A 26,552-nucleotide genomic window follows, 5' to 3' on the forward strand; every position below is an offset into this window, starting at 1 on the left:
AGGTTTGTTGCTTCAGGCTTTCTTAGTCTTAACCATTCATGAACTCTAGGTACCGTTGTTTACCTACTTTTCCGTTTTTTTGGCTTCCTTGGAGGCATGCTTTTATTCTGGGATGTACCAAAATGAAATGGAAATTTTGATAACTCATTTTGAGACAATCTATAATGTACTTTGGAAGTAGTTATGAGGTAAACAACTAACTTGTTTTCCTCTTCACGACTCTATATCTCTTTGACTGTACAGTTTTTGTAAGAAGCGTCATTAAGATGTTTTAAATATCTCTGTAGAATCAACTTATGCACCAACCTAATATATCCCTCTTCTGAGACATATAGCTGATAAAAGAGCTATGATTAATGTGAAAAATTTTGACAACACTTGCTTTGTGTGATCTCTCCTGGCTTGTCAAAACAATTTTGAGAAAAATTCATATCCTATAAGTAATTCATATGTGTTATAAATATCATGGAACTGCATTCCCCAACAAACTTCAAGACGTTGCAGAATTTGAGATCTAGAATCCTAATATATCAAATTATGTATACAAACTGGAGAAGAAGAAAGACAAGCCTCAGAAGCGTGATGTGCAGAAAAGAAGAAGTTTGAGCATAAGTTTGTCCAACTCCTCCACTATTCTCCATTTCGCAGGTCAATACTAAGAACATGTCAATTTGTTGCTCAGCTCTGATTACGCTTGACACCATTACAGCTGGATCAAAAACATCTCCCACCTTATTTCTTCTCAACTGACTGCGTATAAGAATGCACAATACATTTGTTCTCAGTGCCTGGATTCATTTTATACAATGATTAATTGACAGAGCACAAGAGGGATTGCTCTACCCAGGATATGGTTTGTGCAAATGTTCTCCAATTTTAAGAATTTTTCACACAAGGAGCGAGTTCCTCTTATAGTGTATGTACAATCTGAATGACTCCTCATTCCTGTGGCAGTCGAGGGTGACTACATTGCCTCACAATAACCCTCAGAGAACATCTGTCATTTGCTGGAGCATATTAGGTTTTATGTTTGTATGACACAAACCATAAATATTTTATATCCTATGAGGGGGGCGGGGGGAAATTCTATGAAATGGTTGCACTCTGAGCTTCACGTGATTCCAGGGTAAATTGATGAGTTCTATGGTACCGTTATTCCTCTAACTATAATGCAGTAAGTTCAATCATAGTGTGAACCGAAGAAGCAGTTTTCAATAAAAAGAAACCTTTTATTGAGTGAAATAATCAGCTCTGTTGAGGAAGAAAAATAAAGCTGTTTATGATGTTATTGCCTACATAAGAAAAAACACATAATGGATAAGTAAAATAATCTCTTGTATTCCTTTATAAATATTGTTTGATGTGTTTGTAAGTAAATATTTTCACTACCAAGTAATTGTTTCTCTTTCCCAGTAATTTACCGAACAAAATTGGTAAACACTACTCACTGTAAGTTTTATTTGGTTATTAACAAATTTTATCGTTGGTCATGCCTCAATTTCGTTACTATACTCAGACTTTTTGTAGCGCCTGACTTTCTCCGTTCGACGCCGGGCTAAGAGAATTGACGTCGTGTTGATCTTCCGTATAGTGTGAACAATGCGCCATTTAACGGTGACGTTACGTGACGGTCCGTTCCGTTCGCGTTTAGTGTCAATCGGTCTTTTTTGTTTGTTTCTGAAGGCTGTGGCGATGGGTCGTATGTGGAAGTTTTTGTTGCTTGTGAAATTGCAATCCGAATGCTCGATACAAAGATAATTGGTTCAAACTCCATCTGTTTGAACCAGTGTAACATCTTTGGCGGTTTGGTTTGTGACTGACTTGTGTCAAAGGAATAGTGAACGCAGGTGGTGGATGCAGTAGACTGTGGAGTGTGAACTGAAGGTTTAGACGTGAAATTAGGATCATCCCAGTGGATAACGCCCGTAGCAATGCTTCATGAACCGGGATATCAACAAAAGTTTATTATGTCTGGAGAAAAAGAGAGGTGAAGTTGTGATGAGTGAAGGTTCTCATTTGGTTGTTGTTGTTGTCAGTCCTGAGACTGGTTTGATGCAGCTCTCCATGCAACTCTATCCTGTGCAAGCTTCATCATCTCCCAGTACTTACTGTAACTTACATCCTTCTGAATCTGCTTAGTGTATTCATGTCTTGATCTCCCTCTACGATTTTTACCCCCCCACGGTGCTCTCCAATGCTAAATTTGTGGTCCCTTGATGCCTCAGAACATGTCCTACCAACCGGTCCCTTCTTCTTGTCAAGTTGTGCCACAAGCTCATCTTCTCCCCAATTCTATTAAATACCTCCTCATTCGTTATGTGATCTACCCATCTAATCTTCAGCATTCTTCTGTAGCACCATGTTTCGAAAACTATTTATCGTCCATGTTTCACTTCCATACATGGCTACACTCCATACAAGGCTACACTCCATACAAATACTTTCAGAAACGACTTCCTGACACTTAAATCTATACTCGATGTTAACAAATTTGGTGGACTGGCAGAAAAACACTGGGACGATTGTTTCAATCAATTCACCAACTACTTGTTTTACAGGTTTAAGGAACTTTTACGAACACGACTGATTGAAAGTGGATGGCGAGACCAGATCTTGATGCATTGTAGACAGATAGTTAAGGAACGTGGTGTGCAGAATATTACAGCTGAACAGTTAATTACAGAAGTGACTCCCAAGGGCAGAGGTAAGGTTCAAGTAGTATACATGGAGAAGCTTATTTGTGTTTGAATCTGAAAAGCATATTAAATTTTAGCGAAACAAATAATTTATTATACACGATTGATCATAAAAGCTGCATCTTGTTAAATCGTTTGCAGAGATTCTCGACATCCGAAATTAGTGTGTGATTTTTTATGCAAAAATTAAATGTAAAAAAAATGTCGTTCTTGGTCCGATCTTCCAAAATTTGTTTTTAATGGTTTGTTTGTCTTTTATGTTTAACAAAGTCAAAGATTAGCCTAGAGCATTTTTGGGCCCAAAAGTCAGTTGTATTGGGTAAGTTTATAGTATCTGATGTTTAAAGATTATGACGTTTGTACTGTATCAGCCTGGTTTTGTACTACTACTGTGAATTAATATTGTCGCCTGAGATGTTAGTTCCATAGATCTTATGTCTGCCACTCACCGAGAAAATCTGAAATTTATGAGGTTTTGTGTATTAAGACTTGGTGAAAGTTCTGTAATCATTACAGTGTGTGAATTACCTTTGACTTCAGAAGGGGGACAGAAACTTAAGATCAATTCCACCTACTGATGCTGGATGTCTGCTTCCTGTATTGGTGGGATGGCAGTGATAATGAGGTCTATGGCCAGTAATTCTCTGTTGTTGGATAGCTTCTGCCATCCACAGAGTTGATATGCCTAGACAAGCTAAACCATTCCTGAGAACTTAAATTTTGCTGTGACTGCTAATTCCTTGATATGTTTTGAAGTTTATGGTGTACAAAATGACTGCTGTAAAATTTTCGTAACAAAGGTGACACACTTTGTGCCAGGTACAGAGATATATTCTACACTGAAAACATTCAAGTCATGCAAGATACTCATTGCTGTATGTAGGCCTACCGCACTCTTTAAAGTATAAAAGAGAATTGAGTATTCACATTAGTTACTTCCAGAAATAATATAGCTCACAGTAGTAGTCAGGTAAGCCTTCCCATGGCGGATAAAACAATGGTAACTATGGTGCTGAGCATCAGCTCCCAGAAAACTGTTAAAGCCCGCAGTTAACAGATAATTACAAGGCATATGGCTAGTTGTATGAATAAATGTTTTTTTTCCTACTTGTTATGGCAGTAGGTTAATAAGTTCTAAAGTAAGGCCATAGAAAAGATCCATTGTGTAGAAGTGATTTTTGTTATGTGTGGTAAGTGTAAACTTAATCATCACATAAACTAATACATACAGAATATTAATCAGAGGCTCCCATTTTTTATCCTGGGTATACTGCGTTGGTGATCAGAAATTCTGCTTCCATCCAGTGCCCCAGATTGTCATCTTTCAAGCTTGCATCAATGATATTTGTGATTTCCAAGTGTCTGGATTAGATCAGTGTTTATTGTTGTTCTATCTGTGGTATTTTGACAACTTCTGTAAGTGCCTTCATAAGGCGTCGAGTGCTGGTTTCATTGCTTGCTGTTTGGACTACAACCTTTCTGTGAAAGAAACATGCTGTGTGCAGCCCTAGTTATTGTCTTCGTGTTCCCGTTAAGCAAAAAACGTCTCCAGCATTTTCGACTAATTGAAGCACTTTCCAAATTGTAAAAAGTTATAAATATGAAACAAGTCAAGTAGGGAATCTGTCGTTAAACATAATTACATGTGCCCTTAATGTTTTTTCCCTATCTTAAACATTGAATTAAATTTACAGTGTATAGAATAATAATTTTCTATACATTTTTTCTTTCTACTGCTATTGCTCTTACAATTTAGATAGTTACATATACTTTAATCTGATTTCAGTTTTCCTACAGTGTCTCTTTCTGCTCTTGACAGGTCTCCCTTTACTGTGTCAGAAAAAGCCACAGGTTTTTGTCTTTTCGGTTGAGCTTAATAACTACTGCTATTACTAATGTTAAAACATTGTTGTTGCTGCTACAATAACAGACAATAAAACTATTAAAATTATCAAAAGTTTATATTACTACTGCCACTACCTAGACTTTCCTTCAGCTGCTGCTATTAGTTAAATAGTGCAGTGCTTCATGCAGCTTCCCTGTTGTCGTGCAGCTTCACGATTTCACTTTTTGCAAACATACAAAACTCACTACTATTGTAATATACTTAGTGTACCGCCATAGAACTTTAGCAGCATGGGAAACAGCCCAGAACCATTACCTAGCAACAGCCACAGTCTGTCCATGGGACAAGGTCCTTGCCAATACAGCAAGTCAGCAGAAGCCCCTGCTTACATTCCACCATACTCTTACGCCAACGGCTTGGGAGTGGGTCAGCCTTCAGTATGCATGTGCAGTTTGACCTACTGTCGTGTAACAGCTGGACCCTGTCATCAGCCTCTATTCCAGATGTTTCGAAGCAGTAAAGAAACTCAGTTCTTCTGGAAACTCAGCCCTAGCCAGCAGTATTTCAACCTCCCTGTCCAGCTCATGCTAGTGGGCACTGCTTGGCCATACTATGATGTCCATGCTGTGCCGGGTTGCCGTTCTTATGGCACAGCTGTGTTCGCTGCCTCTGGGCTGTGAAGCAGTGGCTGCTGGGGTTCCACACCATCTACATCCTATGATGGGGGATATAGTCACTCTACCTCTGTATGTTAATTTTTTAAATGTGGCTTGTAAGAAATAATATAGGCAAAAGAGAGAGTACAATTGTCATGATTATGGGAGCAGTCAAAATTGGCGAAGCCTGTATTGTCAGCCCATATTTAACACAATGAGGCATGGCCTTGAAAAGATACATAAAACTTTTGCATTGGTATTGATCTTGTAATAAAATGATGCTTTCAAAAGGGGAATATGACTTTGTGAAAGTTCGAGCCATGATAGTGCAATATACATTTAAAGCTATGACTGGTGGCCAATCAGTTGCATCAACATACTAAGACAACCGACATAGCACAATTGCTCTGAGTAATTTGCTGAAATGGCATTTAAAAATCAGATTAGGAAAAAGACTGTATCAAATAATAAGATTGAATTAATTACTTACAAGATTATAACTTAAGTCTAGCATTACATAATGAAATGACACAACTGTTACAATCCATCTGATCAGGAAAAATGCTACCAATAAAAAGAAATCGATACTGAGTTGCTAACATTTGGTCTTTTAACAAGAAATGAATGAAATTCAATCTGGGAACACATACAAAACACAATGTCTTTGGAACTGGGAAGCTGTGTGTGTGTGTGTAGGGGGGGAATGATTTTAAAATGTTTCATTACAAGGAGTTTATTAATCAACAGCTTCACAGTGTAATTATAAAAGAAAATATCAGACCTTAGTCACCATCTCTCATCTCGTTCTGAAGAAGTAATCAGACGGCATGAAAGAGTAGAGATCCTGCTGCGAATATACAGGTTCATTAAAAAATATGTTTACAAACTGATATGGTGCATAGAGCATTCAGCAAGGAGCAATAATCACACAGCAACGAGAGGTGGCAAAGGCCATCCGGGGCTACTAAATGGCATTGCAGTTATTCAGTCACATGCTACAAGTGGACACCCTCTACAGGAGGTGTTTGATGTTTTGTCCAGATTCATAGAGATATGAGCAGACATCGACACTGCATTGAACAGCGCACTCTCTCAAAGATACCTGGTGTACCTCGAAGACATCCTTATGCCACAACAATCCTTCTCACTAAGGTCCTTCAGCAGTGTAACAGGTGCTTCATACGTAAGGCCCTTCAGATATCCCCAAAGGAAAAAATCGATTGGATGATTGCGATTGCCATGTGGCTGTCCCACTGCAACCAATCCAGTGGCTAGGAAAGGTTGCCTGCGGATATGTCCTCACTTGGCTGCTTGAATGTGTGGGGGCCCTGTCATGTGCCGAGATCGAATGCAGTGATGAATAGGCATGGGAACGTCATTCAGCATGTCCAGCAGAACCTCTTTCAGGAATAAGAAATATGTGCGACAATCAGGTTGGTCGCGGAGAATGTATAGGCCAATTAAACAATCTCCAATGGTGCCAGCTCACACTTTAAGGGTAAATTTGCATTGTGAGGCATGTGGGTTCACACCACCCACATATGCAGGTTGTGAACATTCATCACACCCTCAAGTGAGAATCCAGCCTCATCGGTGAAGAGAGTACTTGTTGTGAAGCTTTGGTCGCCAGCAGATTCCTCCAGAAATATGGTGCAAATCCCATGCTCTTGTTGTAGTCCTCCAGTTGCAAAGGCTGGGTCCATTGGAAGTGAAGTGGATGCAGTCCTTCATTGTGTACAGTGCACCAAGCAGAGGGTTGTGGTATCTCAGTGGTGTGGGATACACCTCATTTACTTGTAGATGGTATATGCTCCACCTTTTCGAGAACGCTTTCTTCCACCGCACCTGTCAATGCTGTTCAGCATCCTACTTGTGCTAATGAAACAAGCCGGTTTCACACAGTTGGCGATACAGGATGGCAAATGTGTGGTATGGCACATTTCTATCAGGATGTTTTGCAGGATACAATCCTACAACTTCTTGTCTGTTGCAGTTGGACACGCTTTAAATCAAATGCATGTCAGCCATTTCACGGTACATGTAGCTAGCCTTGTTACTCCCAATGCTTTCATTGAATGGCAACAGTTTCCGTGTACTCTGCCTGTGTTTGTACAGCAATGTCCTCTCGTGACCAAAGGGCCCACTTGTGGCGGTTGTGACCCCTGATTCCTGTGTGATTACTGAGCGTTGTTGTACGTCTGATGTGCCATGTCAGTTTGTAAACTTGTTTTTTAATCACCGTGTAGATATTTAAACCAGCGAACAACTGGTGCTTGATCCATGCCGAACACTAGATACCTTAGCCAATCTGGGGCAATACTGTTACTTTACCACCATAGACGTACAAAGTGGGTACCACTTAGAAATAACGTCAGAGCATGGTCCTAAAACATTATTCCATTTGGTCATTACCAGTATCGTTAGATACCATTCAGTGTGAGAAATACACTGGTGACTTTCCTGCTGCAATTGATAGATTGGGTGCTACTGCATCAGAAACCGAAACTGTTCATGGCCTATCTGGACAATATCATTTACATCTACATACATACTCCGCAATCCACCATACCGTGCGTGGCGGAGGGTACCTCGTACCACAACTAGCATCTTCTCTCCCTGTTCCACTCCCAAACAGAATGAGGGAAAAATGACTGCCTATATGCGTCTGTACTAGCCCTAATCTCTCTTATCTTATCCTTGTGGTCTTTCCGCGAATTATAAGTTGGCGGCAGTAAAATTGTACTGCAGTCAGCCTCAACTGCTGGTTCTCTAAATTTCCTCAGTAGCGATTCACAGAAAGAACGCCTCCTTTCCTCCAGAGACTCCCACCTGAGTTCCTGAAGCATTTCTGTAACACTCGCGTGATGATCAAACCTACCAGTAACAAATCTAGCAGCCCACCTCTGAATTGCTTCTATGTCCTCCATCAATCCGACCTGATAGGGATCCCAAACGCTTGAGCAGTACTCAAGAATAGGTCGTATTAGTGTTTTATAAGTGGTCTCCTTTACAGATGAACCACATCTTCCCAAAATTCTACAAATGAACCGAAGAAGACTATTCACCTTCCCCACAACTGCCATTACATGCTTGTCCCACTTCATATTGCTCTGCAATGTTACGCCCAGATGTTTAATCGACGTGACTGTGTCAAGCGCTACACTACTAATGGAGTATTCAAACATTACGGGATTCTTTTTCCTATTCATCTGCATTAATTTACATTTATCTGTATTTAGAGTTAGCTGCCATTCTTTACACCAATCACAAATCCTGTGCAAGTCATCTTGTATCCTCCTACGACGACACCGTCCCATACACCACAGCATCATCAGCAAACAGCCGCACATTACTATCCACCCTATCCAAAAGATCATTTATGTAGATAGAAAACAACAGCAGACCTACCACACTTCCCTGGGGCACTCCAGATAATACCCTCACCTCCGATGAACACTCACCATTGAGGACAGGGTACTGGGTTCTATTACTTAAGAAGTCTTAGAGCCACTCACATATTTGGGAACCAATCCCATATGCTCGTACCGTTGTTAGGAGTCTGCAGTGGGGCACCGAGTCAAACGCTTTCCGGAAGTCAAGGAATATGGCATCCGTCTGATACCTTTCATCCATGGTTCACAAGATATCATGTGAAAAAAGGGCGAGTTGCATTTCGCGGGAGTGATGCCTTCTAAAACCGTGCTGATGCGTGGACAGCAGCTTCTCTGTCTCAAGGAAATTCATTATATTCGAACTGAGAATATGTTCGAGAATCCTGCAACAAACCGATGTTAAGGATATTGGTCTGTAATTTTGAGGATATATCCTTCTTATATACAGGCGTCACCTGTGCTTTTTTCCAGTCGCTTGGAACTTTACGTTGGACAAGAGATTCGCGATAAATGCAAGCTAAGTAAGGAGCCAATGCAGTAGAGTAATGTCTGTAAAACCGAACTGGAATCCCATCAGGACATGGCGATTTATCTATCTTCAACCCATTCAGCTGCTTCACAACCCCAGGGATGTCTATCACTATGTCCTCCATACGGGAATCTGTATGAGACTCAAACGGCGGTATGTTTGTACGATCCTCCTGCGTGAAAGCTTTCTGAAATGATAAATTTAATATTTCAGCTTTTGTTTTGCTGTCTTCCGTTGCCAAGCCAGACTGATCAGTGAGTGACTGGATGGAAGCCTTCGAACCGCTTACCAATTTTACGTAAGACCAGAATTTCCTTGGGTTTTCAGCAAGATCCTTTGCTAAGGTGTGACGGTGGTAGTGGTTGTATGCTTTCATTGCTCTTTTTACAGCAGCACGAATCTCTACTCATTTCTCAAAGGACATTCAGAAGTGCTAGGTTTGTCTGAGAGTTCTTTAAGTGGTTATTGGGACACAGTTGACACTCATTTCCATATTACAGGATATACACTATTTAGGGCATATTATCAGCCAAGACAATGTATGAACTGACCCACAGCTGTACAAGCCTTAAAGGATTTCCCAAAGGTAAAGGAATTAGTCATATTGTGGGATTGTCGATTTTTGTTGAAGGTACATCCCAAAAATTGGAGGTAGCTAGAACACTTACACCTCTTTTTTTTTTTTTTTTTTTTTTTTTTTTTTTTTTTTTTTTTTTTTTTTTTTTTTTTTAAAGAGGGGAGTAAAGTTTCACTGGACTCCAGATTGAGAAACAACATTTGAGCAATTGAAAGAATTATTGGCCACCAGCCCCGTTGTGCTTTCCCCGACTATAAAAATAGTTTGTATTGTCGTGTGACTCAAACAAGTGTACTCTAGGCTGTGTTTTGAGTCAAGAGATATACAGAAAAGAACACTCAGTAGCTTACACTTCTTAACAGCTTAGAAAGATGGAGAAAATTCAGTGCTCATGCTAATTTTGAGTATCACTTATTTCCATAGTTATCTGTATGGATGACGTTTTAAGGTTGTAGTGGATCATGCTGCATTGAAATAGTTTCTTGGACAGAAAGATCGAACCAGTTGTTTGACTCGCTGGCTGGACTTTATGGCTAAGTGGATTTGATTTTGAGGTTACGCATTGTCCAGGAAAATCTGAAAATGAATTGTGTTGCAAAGTGTGCACCATAAAATGTAGTGGAGTAAATGTGGAAGAATGACACAGAGCCTAGGCTGTTGATCCAGTTCGTCAGCAGTTCATAAGACAAGCACGATTTAACTCTGACAGTGGCCTGCTCTTTAAGCAAACATGATATGGCCAATGCATAGTTGTACTGGTATGGTCCCCTCTGGCTGTTCGGCAAACTCAGGATGCCATTGGAAGGAACACGATTTCATATAAAGAGACAATATGGCAGCAACAACAGCCGACCCCCCTGCGGGTCCGGGGATTAGAATAGGCCCGCGGTATTCCTGCCTGTCGTAAGAGGCGACTAAAAGGAGTCTCAAATGTTTTGGCCTTAATGTGATGGTCCCCCTTGGGGTTTGACCTCCATTTTTCAAAATTCTACAGAAGTACGAGCCTTTTGGGGAAGGACACCTTACATGGTGTACCACTGGTCCTAAGTGCACTAAGACCTTGGCACTCAGCATTGCACCGGCGTTGTCACCATACCCATTATTCCTTAAATTGGGCCTAAACGCCTGATGGGTTGTCCACGTTACGCCCATAGTGCCTCTCCATCTGCACCAGCGATCATGATGGACTTTCCATGGCACCAGAAATCCAGCACGGTAGCCAGCCCGTTGTGGTGGGGTCGTCATGTACCCTCTAGGTTGTAGCCCCCTGACAACACAGGGATCGTACTGCCGATACCTGAGCTGCACCCTCCCCACGTTGGCCAAGGAGTAGATGCCCGTCTCCTTGGGGCATCAGGACTCCCGGCAATGGTCCTCCTGCCAGGTGGCCCTTGCTGCGGCTGGGTGGCGCCCGTGGGGAGAGCCCCTGGTTGGAGTGGGTGGTATCGGGGCGGACGTTTCGCACATGAAACGTCAACATGTATCAGGTCGCTCTGCGGCCGAGTCTTCCAAAAGAAAAGGTACCGTTTCTAGTTCTGGTTCTCCTGCCCTTTCCCCCTTGGCCACTCCATGGGAGGAGGGACAGGCCCGCCGGCTTGGGGCGAAGTACTTCCCCCGCTATTTGGTCTGTTCTCGAACAGATGGGGGGACGTTCGCCACCTCCAAGCCCATGTTCTTTGTTCAACACATTGAGGACGTCTTCGGGGAAATCGAGGCTCTCAGCAAGATGAGATCAGGGTCCGTTCTTATCAAGACCACCTCTGCCACACAATCGGCGGCACTCCAGGCGTGCGACCGCCTAGGGGACATCCCAGTCTCCATTGTCCCACATCTGGCACTCAATAGGACGCAGGGGGTCATTTTTCATCGTGACCTCCTGCTACAATCTGATGAGGAGCTCAGGGCCAACCTGGAGCGCCGCGGCGTGCATTTCGTCCGGCGAGTCCAGCGCGGCCCCAAGGACCGTCGCATCGACACCGGGGCCTTTATCCTCGCCTTCGAGGGGGACGTTCTCCCGGAGAAGGTAAAGGTGATGTGCTACCGGTTCGACGTGCGACCTTACGTCCCGCCTCCTATGCGCTGTTTTAGGTGTTTGCGCTTTGGGCACATGTCGTCCCGGTGTGAGGCTGAGCCCCTTTGTGGCGACTGTGGACGTCCTCTTCGTGAGGAACATACTTGCACCCCACCACCTCGGTGCCCTAATTGTCCTGGCGTCCACTCGCCTAGGTCCCCGGACTGCCCCGCCTATCAGAAGGAGAAAAAGATACAGGAACTCAAAACTTTGGATCGGCTCTCTTATTCTGAGGCCAGGAAGAAGTATGACCGCCTTCATCCCGTGTCACTGGCCACTTCGTTTGCCTCAGTTGTGTCCACTCCTTCCGCTGTATCCTCACCTCTATCCTGTCCCCCCTCCGCCTCCTCTGCCCGTCAGGGGGCTCTGCCTCCGCCTCCCAAATCCCTCCCTTCCAAATCCTCCTCCCCCGCGGCCCCCACCCCCCCTGCCCCAGGGGCCACCCTTCCTCCTCCTCCTCCCCCCACGCCACCTGAGAAGCGATCCTCTTCTCAGGCGTCCATCGGGGAAACGTTCCGGACCCCAGCTTCCGAGGTCCGGCGTTCCAAAACGGACACCGCGCGTGAGGACCTTCTTCGGGTCCAGCCCACCATCCCTGTGCCTCCTCGGCCTTCCAAGAAGGCCTCCAAGAAGAAATCTCTATCCCCCTCTCCACCCCGGCGCGTTTCATCTGACGCTTCATCCGTGAGTCGCTGCTCCCGGCCGTCCTCAGTTTCGCCGGGACGCTCTGCTGCCAGGCGTTCCGCCGGCCTTTTGTCGGCAAATGATGCGGCCCCTCCTACACAATCAGGGACAGCGGCCGCAGCTGGCGACGAGTCGATGGAACCGGATCCGCCTGCCGTCAGTTGTAGCGTTGTTGCCTCGCAACCTGGCCCTCCGCGGCCATCGAGGTGACCAGCTCTTCCCCGTCTCGTTCCCCCAACTTTTTGACTAGCAATGGCGTTGTTTCATTGGAACATAAGGGGTATTCGATCTAATCGGGAGGAATTACAACTGCTCCTCCGCCTGCACTGTCCGCTCGTCCTTGGTCTCCAGGAAACCAAGTTGCGCCCGACTGACCGTATTGCCTTTTCCCACTATACCTCGGAGCGGTATGACCTCGCCCCTGTGGACGGTATCCCAGCTCATGGTGGGGTCATGTTGCTCGTTCGGGACGATGTATATTACCATCCCATCCCATTGACCACCCCACTCCAAGCAATAGCTATCCGCATTACTCTTTCTGCTTTTACTTTTTCCGTTTGTACCGTCTACACTCCACCGTCATCTGCTGTTAGTCGGGCTGACATGATGCACCTGATCGATCAGCTTCCCCCGCCGTTCTTATTGTTTGGCGACTTCAATGCCCATCATCCCCTTTGGGGCTCTCCTGCATCCTGTCAAAGAGGCTCACTCTTGGCGGATGTCTTCAACCATCTCAATCTTGTCTGCCTCAATACCGGCGCCCCGACTTTCCTCTCGGACTCTACTCATACCTACTCCCACTTGGACCTCTCGATCTGTTCTACCACTCTTGCCCGTCGGTTCGAGTGGTATGTCCTTTCTGACACCTATTCGAGCGACCACTTCCCCTGTGTCGTTCGTCTCCTGCACCACACCCCATCCCCACGTCCTACGCGCTGGAACATACTGAAAGCTGACTCGGGACTTTACTCCTCCCTGGCGACCTTTCCGGACCGCGATTTTTCCAGTTGTGACAGTCAGGTCGAATACCTCACGGCTGTTATTATCAATGCTGCCGAACGTTCCATACCTCGTACTACTTCTTCTTCATGTCGCGTTTCCGTCCCCTGGTGGAACGAGGCTTGTAGGGACGCTATCCGTGCTCGACGACGTGCTTTACGCACCTTTCGCCGCCATCCTACGTTGGCGAATTGTATTGAATACAAACGACTCCGAGCGCAATGCCGTAGAGTCATCAAAGACAGCAAAAAAGCTTGCTGGGCCTCTTTCACGAGCTCCTTTACCAGTTTTACTCCCTCTTCCGTTGTTTGGGGTAGCCTGCGCCGGCTGTCGGGCATTAAGGCCCACTCCTCAGTACCTGGCCTGACCTCAGGTAATGAGGTCCTTGTTGATCCTGTGGCTGTCTCCAACGCCTTTGGCCGCTTTTTCGCGGAGGTTTCAAGCTCCGCCCATTACCATCCTGCCTTCCTTCCCAGGAAAGAGGCAGACGAGGCTCGGCGACCTTCCTTCCACTCGCTGAATCTGGAGACTTACAATGCCCCCTTTACTATGCGGGAACTCGAACGTGCGCTTGCGCTGTCCCGGTCCTCTGCTCCGGGGCCAGATGCCATTCACGTTCAGATGCTGGCCCACCTTTCTCCGGCGGGCAAAAGCTTCCTTCTTCGTACCTACAATCGCGTCTGGACCGAAGGTCAGGTCCCCATGTGTTGGCGTGACGCCGATGGAGCGCATGGTTAATGCTCGGTTAGTTTGGATTCTTGAATCTCGACGACTACTTACTAATGTCCAATGCGGCTTTCGTCGCCGCCGCTCCGCTGTTGACCACCTTGTGACCTTGTCGACATTCATCATGAACAACTTTTTGCGAAGGCGCCAAACGGTAGCCGTGTTCTTCGACTTGGAGAAGGCTTATGATACCTGTTGGAGAGGAGGTATCCTCCGCACTATGCACAAGTGGGGCCTACGCGGTCGTCTGCCCCTTTTTATTGATTCCTTTTTAACGGATCGAAAGTTTAGGGTACGTGTGGGTTCCGTATTGTCCGACGTCTTCCTCCAGGAGAACGGAGTGCCTCAGGACTCCGTCTTGAGCGTAGCCCTTTTTGCCATCGCGATCAATCCAATTATGGATTGCATTCCACCTAATGTCTCAGGCTCTCTCTTTGTCGATGACTTCGCGATCTACTGCAGTGCCCAGAGAACATGCCTCCTGGAGCGCTGCCTCCAGCGTTGTCTAGACAGCCTCTACTCATGGAGCGTGGCAAATGGCTTCCGGTTCTCTGAAGAGAAGACGGTTTGTATCAACTTTTGGAGATATAAAGCGTTCCTTCCGCCATCCTTACATCTCGGTCCCGTTGTTCTCCCATTCGTGGACACAACTAAGTTTCTAGGGCTCACGTTGGACCGGAAACTGTGTTGGTCTCCACATGTCTCTTATTTGGCGGCCCGTTGTACACGTTCCCTTAATGTCCTCAGAGTTCTTAGCGGTTCATCTTGGGGAGCGGATCGCACTGTCCTGCTTCGCTTGTATCGGTCCATAGTCCGATCGAAGCTGGATTATGGGAGCTTCGTCTACTCGTCCGCTCGGCCATCCCTCTTACGCCGGCTCAACTCCATCCACCATCGGGGGATACGTCTTGCGACCGGAGCCTTCTACACTAGTCCTGTCGAGAGTCTTTACGCTGAAGCTGCCGAGTTACCGTTGACCTACCGGCGCGACATACTGCTGTGTCGGTATGCCTGCCGGCTGTTGTCTATGCCCGAACACCCCTCTTACAAGTCCTTCTTCGCTGATTCTCTCGACCGTCAGTACGGGTTATATGTGTCTGCCCTGCTGCCCCCCGGAGTCCGCTTCCGTCGCCTGCTTCGACAATTGGATTTTGCCCTCCCTACCACCTTCAGAGAGGGTGAGAGCCCGACACCACCTTGGCTCCAGGCTCCGGTTCGTATTTATCTCGACCTCAGCGCACTCCCGAAGGAGGGTACTCCGGCTGCAGTGTATTGCTCACGGTTCGTCGAACTTCGTGCTCGACTTGCTGGTCACACCTTTATTTACACCGATGGCTCCAAAACTGACGATGGTGTCGGCTGTGCCTTTGTCGTCGGGACCGCCACCTTTAAATACCGGCTCCTTGACCAATGTTCCAGCTTTACGGCCGAGCTTTTTGCTCTCCATCAGGCCATTCAGTATGCCCGCCGCCACTGCCATTCATCGTATGTCCTCTGCACTGACTCACTCAGTGCTCTTCAGAGCCTTGGGGCTCCCTATCCGGTCCATCCCTTGATTCAACGAATACAGCAGTCCCTCCATTGTTTCGCTGATAATGGCGGTTCTGTCAGCTTTCTGTGGGTCCCCGGACATGTAGGAGTGCCTGGGAATGAGGCTGCGGATGCTGCAGCCAAGGCTGCAGTCCTCCAGCCTCGGCCAGCCTCCCATTGTGTCCCATCATCTGACGTTTGTGGGGATGTATGTAAGAGGCTTGTGTCCTTGTGGTGGGATGCTTGGTCATCCCTCCAAGGAAACAAGCTCCGGGCAGTAAAACCGCTCCCAACTGCTTGGACAACTTCCTCCCGACCATCTCGGCGCGAGGAGGTCCTTCTGACCAGGTTGCGGATTGGGCATTGCTGGTTTAGCCACCGCTACCTGCTCGCTGGTGACCCAGCCCCGCAGTGCCCTTGTGGTCAGGCATTAACGGTGCGCCATGTTTTATTGTCGTGTCCCCGTTTTAGTCAATTTCGTGTTGTCCTGTCCCTGCCATCTACCTTACCGGATGTTTTAGCTGGTGACGCTCGAGCAACTGCTCGTCTTCTGCGTTTTATAACTTTAACTGGCTTGACCAAAGACATTTAACCTTTTACTTATTTCATCTGCATCTTTGTCAGGTCCTTTTGATGTCCCCCAATCCCCTTGAGTTTTAGCAGGTTCCTTGTGCTCTAACACCAGTGACTGGGCGCTAATGACCTCAGCAGTTGAGCGCCCTTAAACCCTACCAAAAAAAAAAAAAAAAAAAAAAAAAACAACAGCCGAGCTAAACTCATTTCCAAAAGAGGTAGTTTTGGCATTCTTCCAACAATGGTGGCACTACTGGGAGAAGTATGTGGAACCTCAAGGAAATAATTTTCAGAGTGATAAAGGTGTCCAACGCTACAGGTAAACTTTTTTTTTGCCAAAGGTCAGATGCTTTTTTAACAGACATCATACAAAGGCCCTAGGACAGCAGGAAGGAACCCAAATCCCACAACAGAAAAATGAAATAGCCTAAGTATCATGTCGGGCAGTGAGTAATATTATCTAACCCTTGTATGGTGGAAGGAAAAACTAAAACGTTTTGTGTTATCAAGGGCCTTACCAGTGTAGTAATGGTCTGTTATTCAACTATACTGGTCCAGTGAGTTACAGATATTTGGTTTAACTGATTTATTTCACACAGGTGGGAAAGTACGACTTAATAAGAACTGCGTAGGCTTCCGCGGCCAGAGTCAATCGACATAAAAGTTTTCTGGGTTTGGTACCGCATCATAAAGTAAAAACTACTGCTGCTATAGAAAAGCCAACGTTTCGGCCATGATTGCAGCGGCCTTCTTCTGGGTCTAATGGTGCGTTCTAGCTATGCAGTGTCCTTTATATTTTGTTGTTAGTGTTCACTGCGCATGCCATTATGTCATAATTTTAAAAAGGTAGTTAGTTTATTGGTCACTTAAGGAAGAAGGAGAGGGAACTTTATTTTAATAGGTTATTGCGGTGGAGGGAGACGTGACCTCTGTTGTCCATTGGCTCTTGTGTTACGTGCCATGATTGGTGGCCATAGTCGAATGAGAAGTTTGCTGTTGTTTACCAACTGCTGGACGTCGGCAGTTACTCGCCGGTAGTGCTCGTGCCTCGTGTTGACAGTGCGGTCTGTTGGGCTCTGATTGCTGGCAGCCAAGATGGGGCAAGCCTGACTCCATCATCCCTGTTCATGTTGTTAGGGTGTTTGAGTATTTCGATGGCCTCTCTGATTTTGCATTTCATTGTAATTGGCTGCTTGGCCAACACACAGGCTTTGCTGCATTTTATTTCTTTTCCGCAGTCATGGGGATGTTCTGCCACTGCGGATTTATTGTGTTGCCCTAGACAAATGTAACGCTCGTGCTCCCGAATGCGCATTGCTATTGGCCTACCAGTCTCGCCGATGTATGCCTCTCCACATTCGCATTCCACCTTGTAAATGCCTGCAGTGTGTAATGCATCTACCTTGTCCTTGGTGGAGCCTAGCACGTCCTGGATCCTACGACCACTATGGAAGACCAGCTGCACTCCAACGTGGCGAAGGTGTTTGCCTATTCGGTCAGTGACCCTCTCTTCTCATCCCATCAGCAACGCAGCTGCAGAAGCACTAGCTAAAGGACTAAACTTTGCCGTCACATCTGAGCGGATTCCCACGGAAGAAATTATCGAATCCATGGAAACAGCACTCCGGCACACATCTGCAATAGAAGCTGAGAAAATTAGACAGGAAACCGTTCGAGTCCTACTACGTGCCGCACTACAGAAACACAACCTTAACAGAGAGGAAAGAGCAGCTATCAGGGAACTGAAGAACGACGACGAAATTGTGATAGTAACAGCAGACAAAGGCAATGCTACTGTCATCTTAGACACCTTGCAGTAGGCAGACAAGATGAAAGAATTATTAAATGATCCCATCTACAAAGAACTAACGGCGGACCCTACGGCGAAGATAATTCGAAAGACGCAGGCTGCGATTAAGGACTCGAGAATTGACGCTGACACAGCCAAGGGTCTTATTCCCAGAGTACCAGTCTCTCCTAGAATTTGCGGTGTTCCAAAGATACACAAGGAAAGTTGCCCTTTGAGGCCAATAGTGAATGGGATCAATTCGCCTACTTACAACTTGGCAAAGTACCTAGCCTGCAAACTAAGACGTCTAGTTGGCAAGACGGACTCTTATGTGAAGAACTCTACACACTTTATAGAACGCCTAAAGGGAGAAACAATTTTACCTACGGACATCGTGGTCAGCTTTGACGTGAAATCACTGTTTACGAACATGCCAGTGGATGAAACCATCCACATCCTTCAGGAACATGTCCCGCCAGACATATGCGACCTGGTTGAGCTGTGCCTGACTTCAACGTACTTCAAATGGCAAGGAAAATACTATGAGCAGACAGGCGGCGTAGCAATGGGGTCTCCCCTATCTCCGCTGGCGGCAGACATATTCATGGAAGCCTTTGAAGCAACTGCCCTCAGTTCAGCTCCTTTACGACCACGTTGCTGGTTTAGATACGTGGTCGACACGTTCACTATATGGCTTCATGGTGAAACGGAGCTACACAAGTTCCACGAATATCTGAACAGTGTGCACGGGAAGATACAGTTCACGCTGGAAGTAGAAAAGAATGATACTATCCCGTTTCTAGACGTCGAAGTGTACAGGAGAACGGAGGGCACACTGGGGCACAGAGTATATCGTAAGCCTGCACGCCCAATCCTACCACCACCCAGTGCAGAACAACTGTCATCCCTTTGGCAATCCGTGCTCAGCGCCTAAGTGATGCTCAAAACATCACACCTGAGCTCAAAAGGTTACGCACAACGTTTTTAGCCAATGGCTACAGCCGTAAGTCGATAAACACAGCCTTGTCCACCAACACAAGCAAAAAAGATAAGCAGGAAATAGACAAACTGCAGCCAACAGTACGCTTACCGTATGTGAGAAACGTCACTGACCGAATAGGCAAACACCTTCGCCACGTTGGAGTGCAGCTGGTCTTCCATAGTGGTCGTAGGATCCAGGACGTGCTAGGCTCCACCAAGGACAAGGTAGATGCATTACACACTGCAGGCATTTACAAGGTGGAATGCGAATGTGGAGAGGCATACATCGGCGAGACTGGTAGGCCAATAGCAACGCGCGTTCGGGAGCACGAGCGTTACATTCGTCTAGGGCAAAACAATAAATCCGCAGTGGCAGAATATCACCATGACTGCGGAAAACAAATAAAATTCAGCGAAGCCTGTGTGTTGGCCAAGCAGCCAATTATGATGAAACGCAAAATCAGAGAGGCCATCGAAATACTCAAACACCCTAACAACATGAACAGGGATGATGGAGTCAGGCTTGCCCCATCTTGGCTGCCAGCAATCAGAGCCCAACAGACCGCACTGTCAACACGAGGCACGAGCACTACCGGCGAGTAACTGCCGACGTCCAGCAGTTGGTAAACAACAGCAAACTTCTCATTCGACTATGGCCACCAATCATGGCACGTAACACAAAAGCCAATGGACAACAGAGGTCACGTTCTCCCTCCACCGCAATAACCTATTAAAATAAAGTTCCCTCTCCTTCTTCCTTAAGTGACCAATAAACTAACTACCTTTTTAAAATTGACATAATGGCATGCGCAGTGAACACTAACAACAAAATATAAAGGACACTGCATAGCTAGAACGCACCATTAGACCCAGAAGGAGGCCACTGCAATCGTGGCCGAAACGTTGGCTTTTCTATAGCAGCAGTAGTTTTTACATTATGACGCGGTACCAGACCCAGAAAACTTTTATGTCGACTTAATAAGAACTGTCAAACATAAAGGTAAATAGAAAACATAAGACAGTTTGTCTACATTCCAATGAACAATAAAATACATTTTGAGTCTTAATCCAAAGTCTGTGCTTCCACAGCTGGTGCTGGTGCTGGTGCTAGTATCTCCAGTGAATGTCAAACTAAAACTTCTGATCCAAAGCACAGAACTGCACGTGGCAAGAAGTCATCCATTTCAGAGTGATCTGAGGCACTGCCTGAATTACCACCTGCCCCTTTTGAAAGGGAAGGGAAGTGGTTGGATGAAATAATAAAAAGAAAGGTAAAACCAGGCATTCGAAGCAGGAAATTCCTACAGTTGTTGCATCACAATCATGTGTCTTAAGACCACGAGGTGCCCTCCAGGGGGCTTTCAACTCTTTCATGAGTACATGCTTGGCTTCCACGGGGCCCCAGCCTTTGCAGCATTACTTCCTTTCCATACTGCATACTTACACTTCCACTACCTTTTTCTCCCTCTGCCTCTCAATTAGTCACTGTTGAATCTCCCCCACACGGTAACATCAATGTGATGGTTGAGCAGGTGATTACAACAATCTTTTCTGTGGCAGAAAACACGATCGTTTACTCTTTAGGGTGCCCCCGGTGAAAGGCAGTCCCTTGGTCGCCGGAAGTCGCTGAAGCAATTAAGGAGCATCAGCAAACTCTACTGTGGCATAAGCAGCACCCTTCCCTGGTGCACCTCATAGCTTTTAAATGGCTCCTCGCCTGTGTTCACCAACTTACCAAACGACAGAAGCAGGAGTGTTGGGAGAGATATGTCTCGACCATTGGGTGCCATATGTCACCTTCCCAAGTCTGGGCAAGATGAAACATATTTTTGGGTACCAGACCCCAACAGGTGTTACCGGTGTTAACGTAAATGGCTTGTTATCTACTGATGCAAACGCGATTGCCGAGCACTATGCTCGAGCATCTGCGTTGGAGAATTACCCCCCCCCCCCCCCCCCCCCCCCCCCCACGCCCCCCCAACCTTTCGCACTCTCAAATGGTGGCTGGAAGGGAAAGTTTACTACATGACACAGTGAATCCTATAACGTCCCATTTACAGAGTGGGAGCTCCTCAGTGCCCTTGCGAGTTGCCCCAAGACGGCTCCTGGCCCAGATCGGATCCACAGTCAAATGATTAAACATAGCTCATCTGACTACAAGCGACATTGCCTCATCATCTTTAACCGCATCTGGTGCGATGGTGTCTTTCCATTGCAATGGCGGGAGAGCACCATCATTCTGTTGCTCTAAACCGGTAAAATCATGATTGATGTGGATAGCTATTGGCCCGTCAGCCTCACAAACGTTCTTTGTAAGCTGCTGGAATTTATGGTGTGTTGGCAGTTAGATTGGGTCATAGTCACGTGGAAGTGCTGCCAGCACCTCAATACTCTCCACTGCCAGCACCTCAATACTCTCCACTGCCAGCACCTCAATACTCTCCACTGCAAGCACCTCAATACTCTCCACTGCCTGAGCAACACCAACTTGGGTGCAGATAGCTCTATGCTGCTGGAGCTCTACAGAACTCTAGTTCAATCTCACCCTGACTATGAGTGTGGTTTATGGTTTGGCAGCGCCCTCAACTAGCGTTTCCTGGACAAAGTGCATCACTGTGGCGTTCGCCTAGCGACAGGAGCTTTTAGGATGAGTCTAGTGACCAGCGTCCTTTTGGAGGCTGGAGTCCCTCCATTGCAGGTTAGGCATGCACAACTGTTGGCATGTTACGTTGCACATGTTCGTAGTTCTCCTGCACATCCGCATCAGTCTCCTTTTCTCACCCACAGCTGTTCATCTCCTGCATCGGTGGCCAAGGTCAGGGCTTCCAGTTGCAGTTCATGTCCGATCCCTTCTTTCAGAGCTGGAGTCTTTGCCTTTACCACCTATAGTTGAGGTCGATTCACGTAAATCTCCATAGTGTACACCTAAGCCGCAGCTTTGCTTGGACCTTCCACATGGCCCTAAGGACTCAGTTAACTCCACAGCTCTCCATTGCCACTTCCTGTCGATTCTTGACATGTACCGAGGCCACGAAGTGGTTTACACCAACAGCTCGATGGCTGATGATGATGATGATGATGATGATGATGATGATGATGATGATGATGATGATGGCTTCGCATGTGTCCATGGAGGACATATTGAACAGCATTCCTTGCCCGATGGCTGCAGTGTTTTCACGGCCGAGCTGGTGGCTATATCTTGTGCTCTTGGGCTTATGCGTTCATGCCGTGGGGAGTCGTTTCTTCTGTGTACTGACTCCTTGAGCAGTCTACAAGCTATCGACCAGTGCTACCCTCGCCATCCTTTGGTAGTGACCATCCAGGAGTCCATCTATGCCCTGGAACGGTCCAGTCGTTCAATGGTGTTTGTCTGGATCCCAGGTCATGTCAGAATCCCAGGCAATGAGCTGGCCAAACAGGCTATGTGGAAACCGCTTATGGAGATCGGCTTCTCTGCAACTGACCTGCGTTTAGTACTACGTTGCAAGGTTTTGTGGATTTGGGAGACGAAATGGCATAACCTCAGCATTCACAACAAACTGCATGCCATTGAGGCGATTACGAATGTGTGGCAGCCCTCCATGCGAGCCTCTTGCAGGGACTCAGGTTCTCTGGCGGCTCCGCATTAGCCATGCTTGCATGACACGTGGCTACCTCCTGCGCCATGATGACCCACCTCAGTGTTGGTGCGGCGCCCGGCTGACAGTGGCCCATATCTTGGTGAGCTGTCCTTCTTTGGCTGCCCTGCGACGGACTCGTTGCCATTAATTTTAGCGGACACCACCCCTTCGGCTAATTTAGTTCTACATTTTATATGTGACAGTGGGTTTTATCATTCTATATAAGTTTTAGTGCATGTCCTTTGTGTTCTGCACTATAATGCTTTTAGGGTGGGTGTTATAATGTGTTGCAGAGTGGCTGGCTTTTCCTTTTTATTCTTGTGGTTGGCCAGCCACGGTCATCTGCTCTCTTGTTTTTACTCCTTCTACCTGTTTCTTGCTTCTCTCTGTGGTTTTCTTTTACTGTTTTGTCCAAAGTAGTGTTGGTTGACCTGTCATTTTTCTGGTTCTTCCTTTCTCCTATTATCCTGTTGTTGTGCTGTATGTCTCCTTTCTTTTCTTGTTTCCCTTGTGTAATTATTTTACCAGGAACAAAGGACTGATAACCTTGCAGTTTGATCTCCCCCCCCACCCCCCGTCTCCCCTCTTTTAAATCGACCAACCAACCTCTCAATTAGTATGTGCTTCATTGTGACTGGGGATTATTGGACAGGTAGCTGTTGCTGGTGCTGGGTAGCACTCATGGGGAGAGCCCCCGTTCAGAGTGGGTGGCACTGTGGTGGATCAGCCACAAATGAAGCGGATTAAGTTATCTCCTGCTGATCTCTGTGAAAGAACAATCCACTTTCAGTGCAGAGATACAACCGATTAATGTTCTTTTCCCTGGCTGCACCATGGGAGGAATGTAGGGCTAAGTGGCAGCCAGAGCAGTACTCCATGCAGTATTTGTTTCGTACATGGACTGTTGGTGATGCCTTGTTGGCCACAAAGCACTTCTTCTTTGTGGAGAGCTTAGAAGACAGGTTAGAGGAAGTGGCAGCCATCTCTAAAATGAAAAGTGAATCAGTCACGGACACTGCTCGCTTGTAACAAGCAGGGTGACATGCTGGTTACTGTCACTCCTCATAAGTCTAAATTTAGTTCAGGGCATCATTTTCCACAGAGACCTGCTCTTACATTCTGACGAGCTACATGCTAGCTTTGAACGATGAGGTGTACACTTTGGCCGTTGTGTACGTAGGGAGCCAAAGGACAAAAGGGTTGCTACCGGTGCCTTCATCTTGGCCTTTGAGGGTGATTCATTGCCTGTAAAGGTCAAGGTGATGGTACTAATGCAGTGTGAAACCATATGTCCCGCATTCCATACAGTGCTTAAAGTGCTCGAAATTTGGTCACATGTCTTCTCATTGCAACGCTAGCCCCATTTGTAGAGATTATAGACAAGCACTGCATGAAATCACTCCCTGTGCATCTCCCCATCTGTGTCAACTGTTAAGTGCCATTGTCTCTGCTCACCAGATTGTGCTGTTTTCCAGAGGAAAAAGAAAGTATAAGAATAAAAACCTCTGGACAAACTTGGGTATCAAGAGGCCAAGAAGTAGTTCGAGCAATTGCGCCCAGAATGTCAAATAATGCTGTATGCTACAGCTATGGTGATGTCATCCCATTTTGGTGGCTGTACTCCTGTCTGTTGAACATCCTGCAGTGGACCCTCAGGGCCACTCATCCATGCCTGCCACTGTGATGGTTGGGGCTCCCCACATCTACTTACGGATCAGTGGTTTCTCACCCATCAGGGACATTGGTCTCCACCTCCCTGCAGGAGACAAATGATCTTCCTCTGGCTTCTCTCACCAGGAAGGAGTGGTCGCAATCATCCCCCTTATCTGAAACTGATCTAGAGAAGCCCTCGCAATTACAGAAATCCTCTAAGGAGAAGAAAGATAAGAAAAAAAATCCTCAGAGGAGGACATTCCAGTGGGGCCCGATGCCACCAGATCCCGCCTGTTCCACTCCTGTGGGTGAGGTGGGTGTTCCTTCAGCCCCTGAGGTCCTGGTTCGCACCACACAATAGAACCTGGAACCTATGTATATTGCGCCGTAACATCTCAACCAGTGGCAGATGACCTTAAGGCATAACCTGCCCTCTTGGTCTCTTCATGGCCTCACTGTACAACAGCATTATTCTCCAGTGGAATTGTAGCTCGCTGAGCTATGACAACTTTCAAGCACGTCACCTGCCTTCTACATTGCCCTTCAGGAGACTTGGTTTTCAGCAATACAGATCCCAACCCTTTGTGAATACCAGGGATATTGTAAGAATTGTGCTGCCTGTGATAGCGTGCCGGGCAGAGTGTGCACATATTCTAAACACCCTATATAATGAAATTCTGCCTTTTAATACACCATTTGAGGCTGTGGCTGTTCAAGCAAGGGCTTTTCAGGATATTACCATCTGCAGTGTTTGCCTCCCTCCACAGTGGTGAAGTGCTCAGAACATACAGTTTGCATTGGTTTCTCAGCTCTCCCCATCTGTCCTCATCTTGGGTGATTTCAATGACTGTAACCCTTTGTGGGGTGGGACCCTGATCACTGCTGTGGTAAAGACGTAAAAAATTTACTGGCTCAACTTGAAGTTTGCCTCTTGAATACTGGTGCCCCCACACACTTCAGTGTGGTGGACAGAACATTCTTGGACATTCACCTTTCCACCTGCAGCCCTTGTCTTCTCCGTCCATCCACTGACGAATCCATGATGACCTGTGCGGTGGTGACCATTTCCCAATCTTCCTGTCCCTTCCTCAACATGACTCCCGTGGACACCTACCCAGATGCACTTTCAGCGGTGCTGACTGGGATGCTTTTGCCTCTGCTGTTGGCCTTGCCTCCCTGCCACATGAGTATATTAGTGGAGCAGTCCAGAATACAACCACAACCATTCTTTCAGCAGCTGATTTAGTGATCCCATGTTCCTCGCGCCCATGCAAACAGATGACAGTACCATGGTGGTCCTCAGAAACCGCAGGGGCCATTCAAGATTGTGGGTGGGCTCTCCAGTGCTGTAAGTGGCACCCATCGATGGAGCACCTCGTGGCTCTGTGCCCTGGTCCACCACCTGATAAAAAGACAGAAGCAAGAATGCTGAGAATTGTAAGTTTCAACCATCAGCCCACGTACCTCTCCTTCACAGGTTTGGGTTAAGATCAGATGTCTCGGTGGGCACCAGACACCTGCAGGTGTACCTGGTATTACCTATGGTACCGTCTGCACTGACCCAGATGCCCTTGTCGAACATTTTGCTCTGCGTTATGCTCAAGCCTCAGTGTCTGAGAATTAACAAGCTCCCTTTTGTGTCTAAAACGCTGGTTAATGTGAAAGCAATTCTTTTACTACATGCCACCAAGAACCATATACCGCTCCATTCAGTGAGAGGGAATTCGTTATTTTCCTCACCACTGCTGTGATACAGCACCAGGGCAAGCTCGCATCTACCTACCGGTGGATTGTCAGCATCATATCCTTGCCATCTTTAAGTGCATCTGGAGCGAGGGAGAGTTCCCATCTGTGGTGAGACACCATCACTGTCCCCGTAACAAAGCATCATTGTACCTGTATTGAAACTGAGATGGACAGTTATCACCAAAATAGTCTCGCCTACGTTCTCTGCAAGTTGCTGGAACACACAGTGAGCTGGTGGTTGTGCTGGCTCCTTGAGCCTTGGGGTCTTCTATCTCCATCTGTGGGTGGTTTTCGCTGAGGCTGTTCCACTAGTGATAATGTGGTTTACATAGCTTCTGCCATTTAGAACAGCTTTTGCCCAATGTCAAAACCTTATAGCTGTCTTCTTGGACGTGTAAAAGGCTTATTCGCCTGACGTCCAGAAGTTCTCTGCTCATCTCACCAGAAGCTGTTACTTTCTATTAATTATTTATTGGTGTAA

General features: G+C 46.5%; 1 protein-coding gene across 1 annotated transcript in view; it reads left to right on the forward strand.

Moving 5' to 3' along the window:
• Positions 1 to 1,710: 1,710 nt before the first annotated feature.
• The window catches only part of LOC124595089 (transcription and mRNA export factor ENY2-like), a 48,511-nt gene continuing 23,669 nt past the window's right edge, over positions 1,711 to 26,552 (forward strand). The window contains exons 1-2 of the mRNA XM_047133679.1: positions 1,711 to 1,987; positions 2,559 to 2,704. Of these exons, the coding sequence (XP_046989635.1) occupies positions 1,932 to 1,987; positions 2,559 to 2,704 (202 nt within the window). The 5' untranslated portion in view covers positions 1,711 to 1,931. The remainder of the gene's footprint in view (positions 1,988 to 2,558; positions 2,705 to 26,552) is intronic.

This window comes from Schistocerca americana, chromosome 2 (assembly GCF_021461395.2).
Source record: "Schistocerca americana isolate TAMUIC-IGC-003095 chromosome 2, iqSchAmer2.1, whole genome shotgun sequence".
NCBI classification, from domain to species: Eukaryota; Metazoa; Arthropoda; class Insecta; order Orthoptera; family Acrididae; genus Schistocerca; species Schistocerca americana.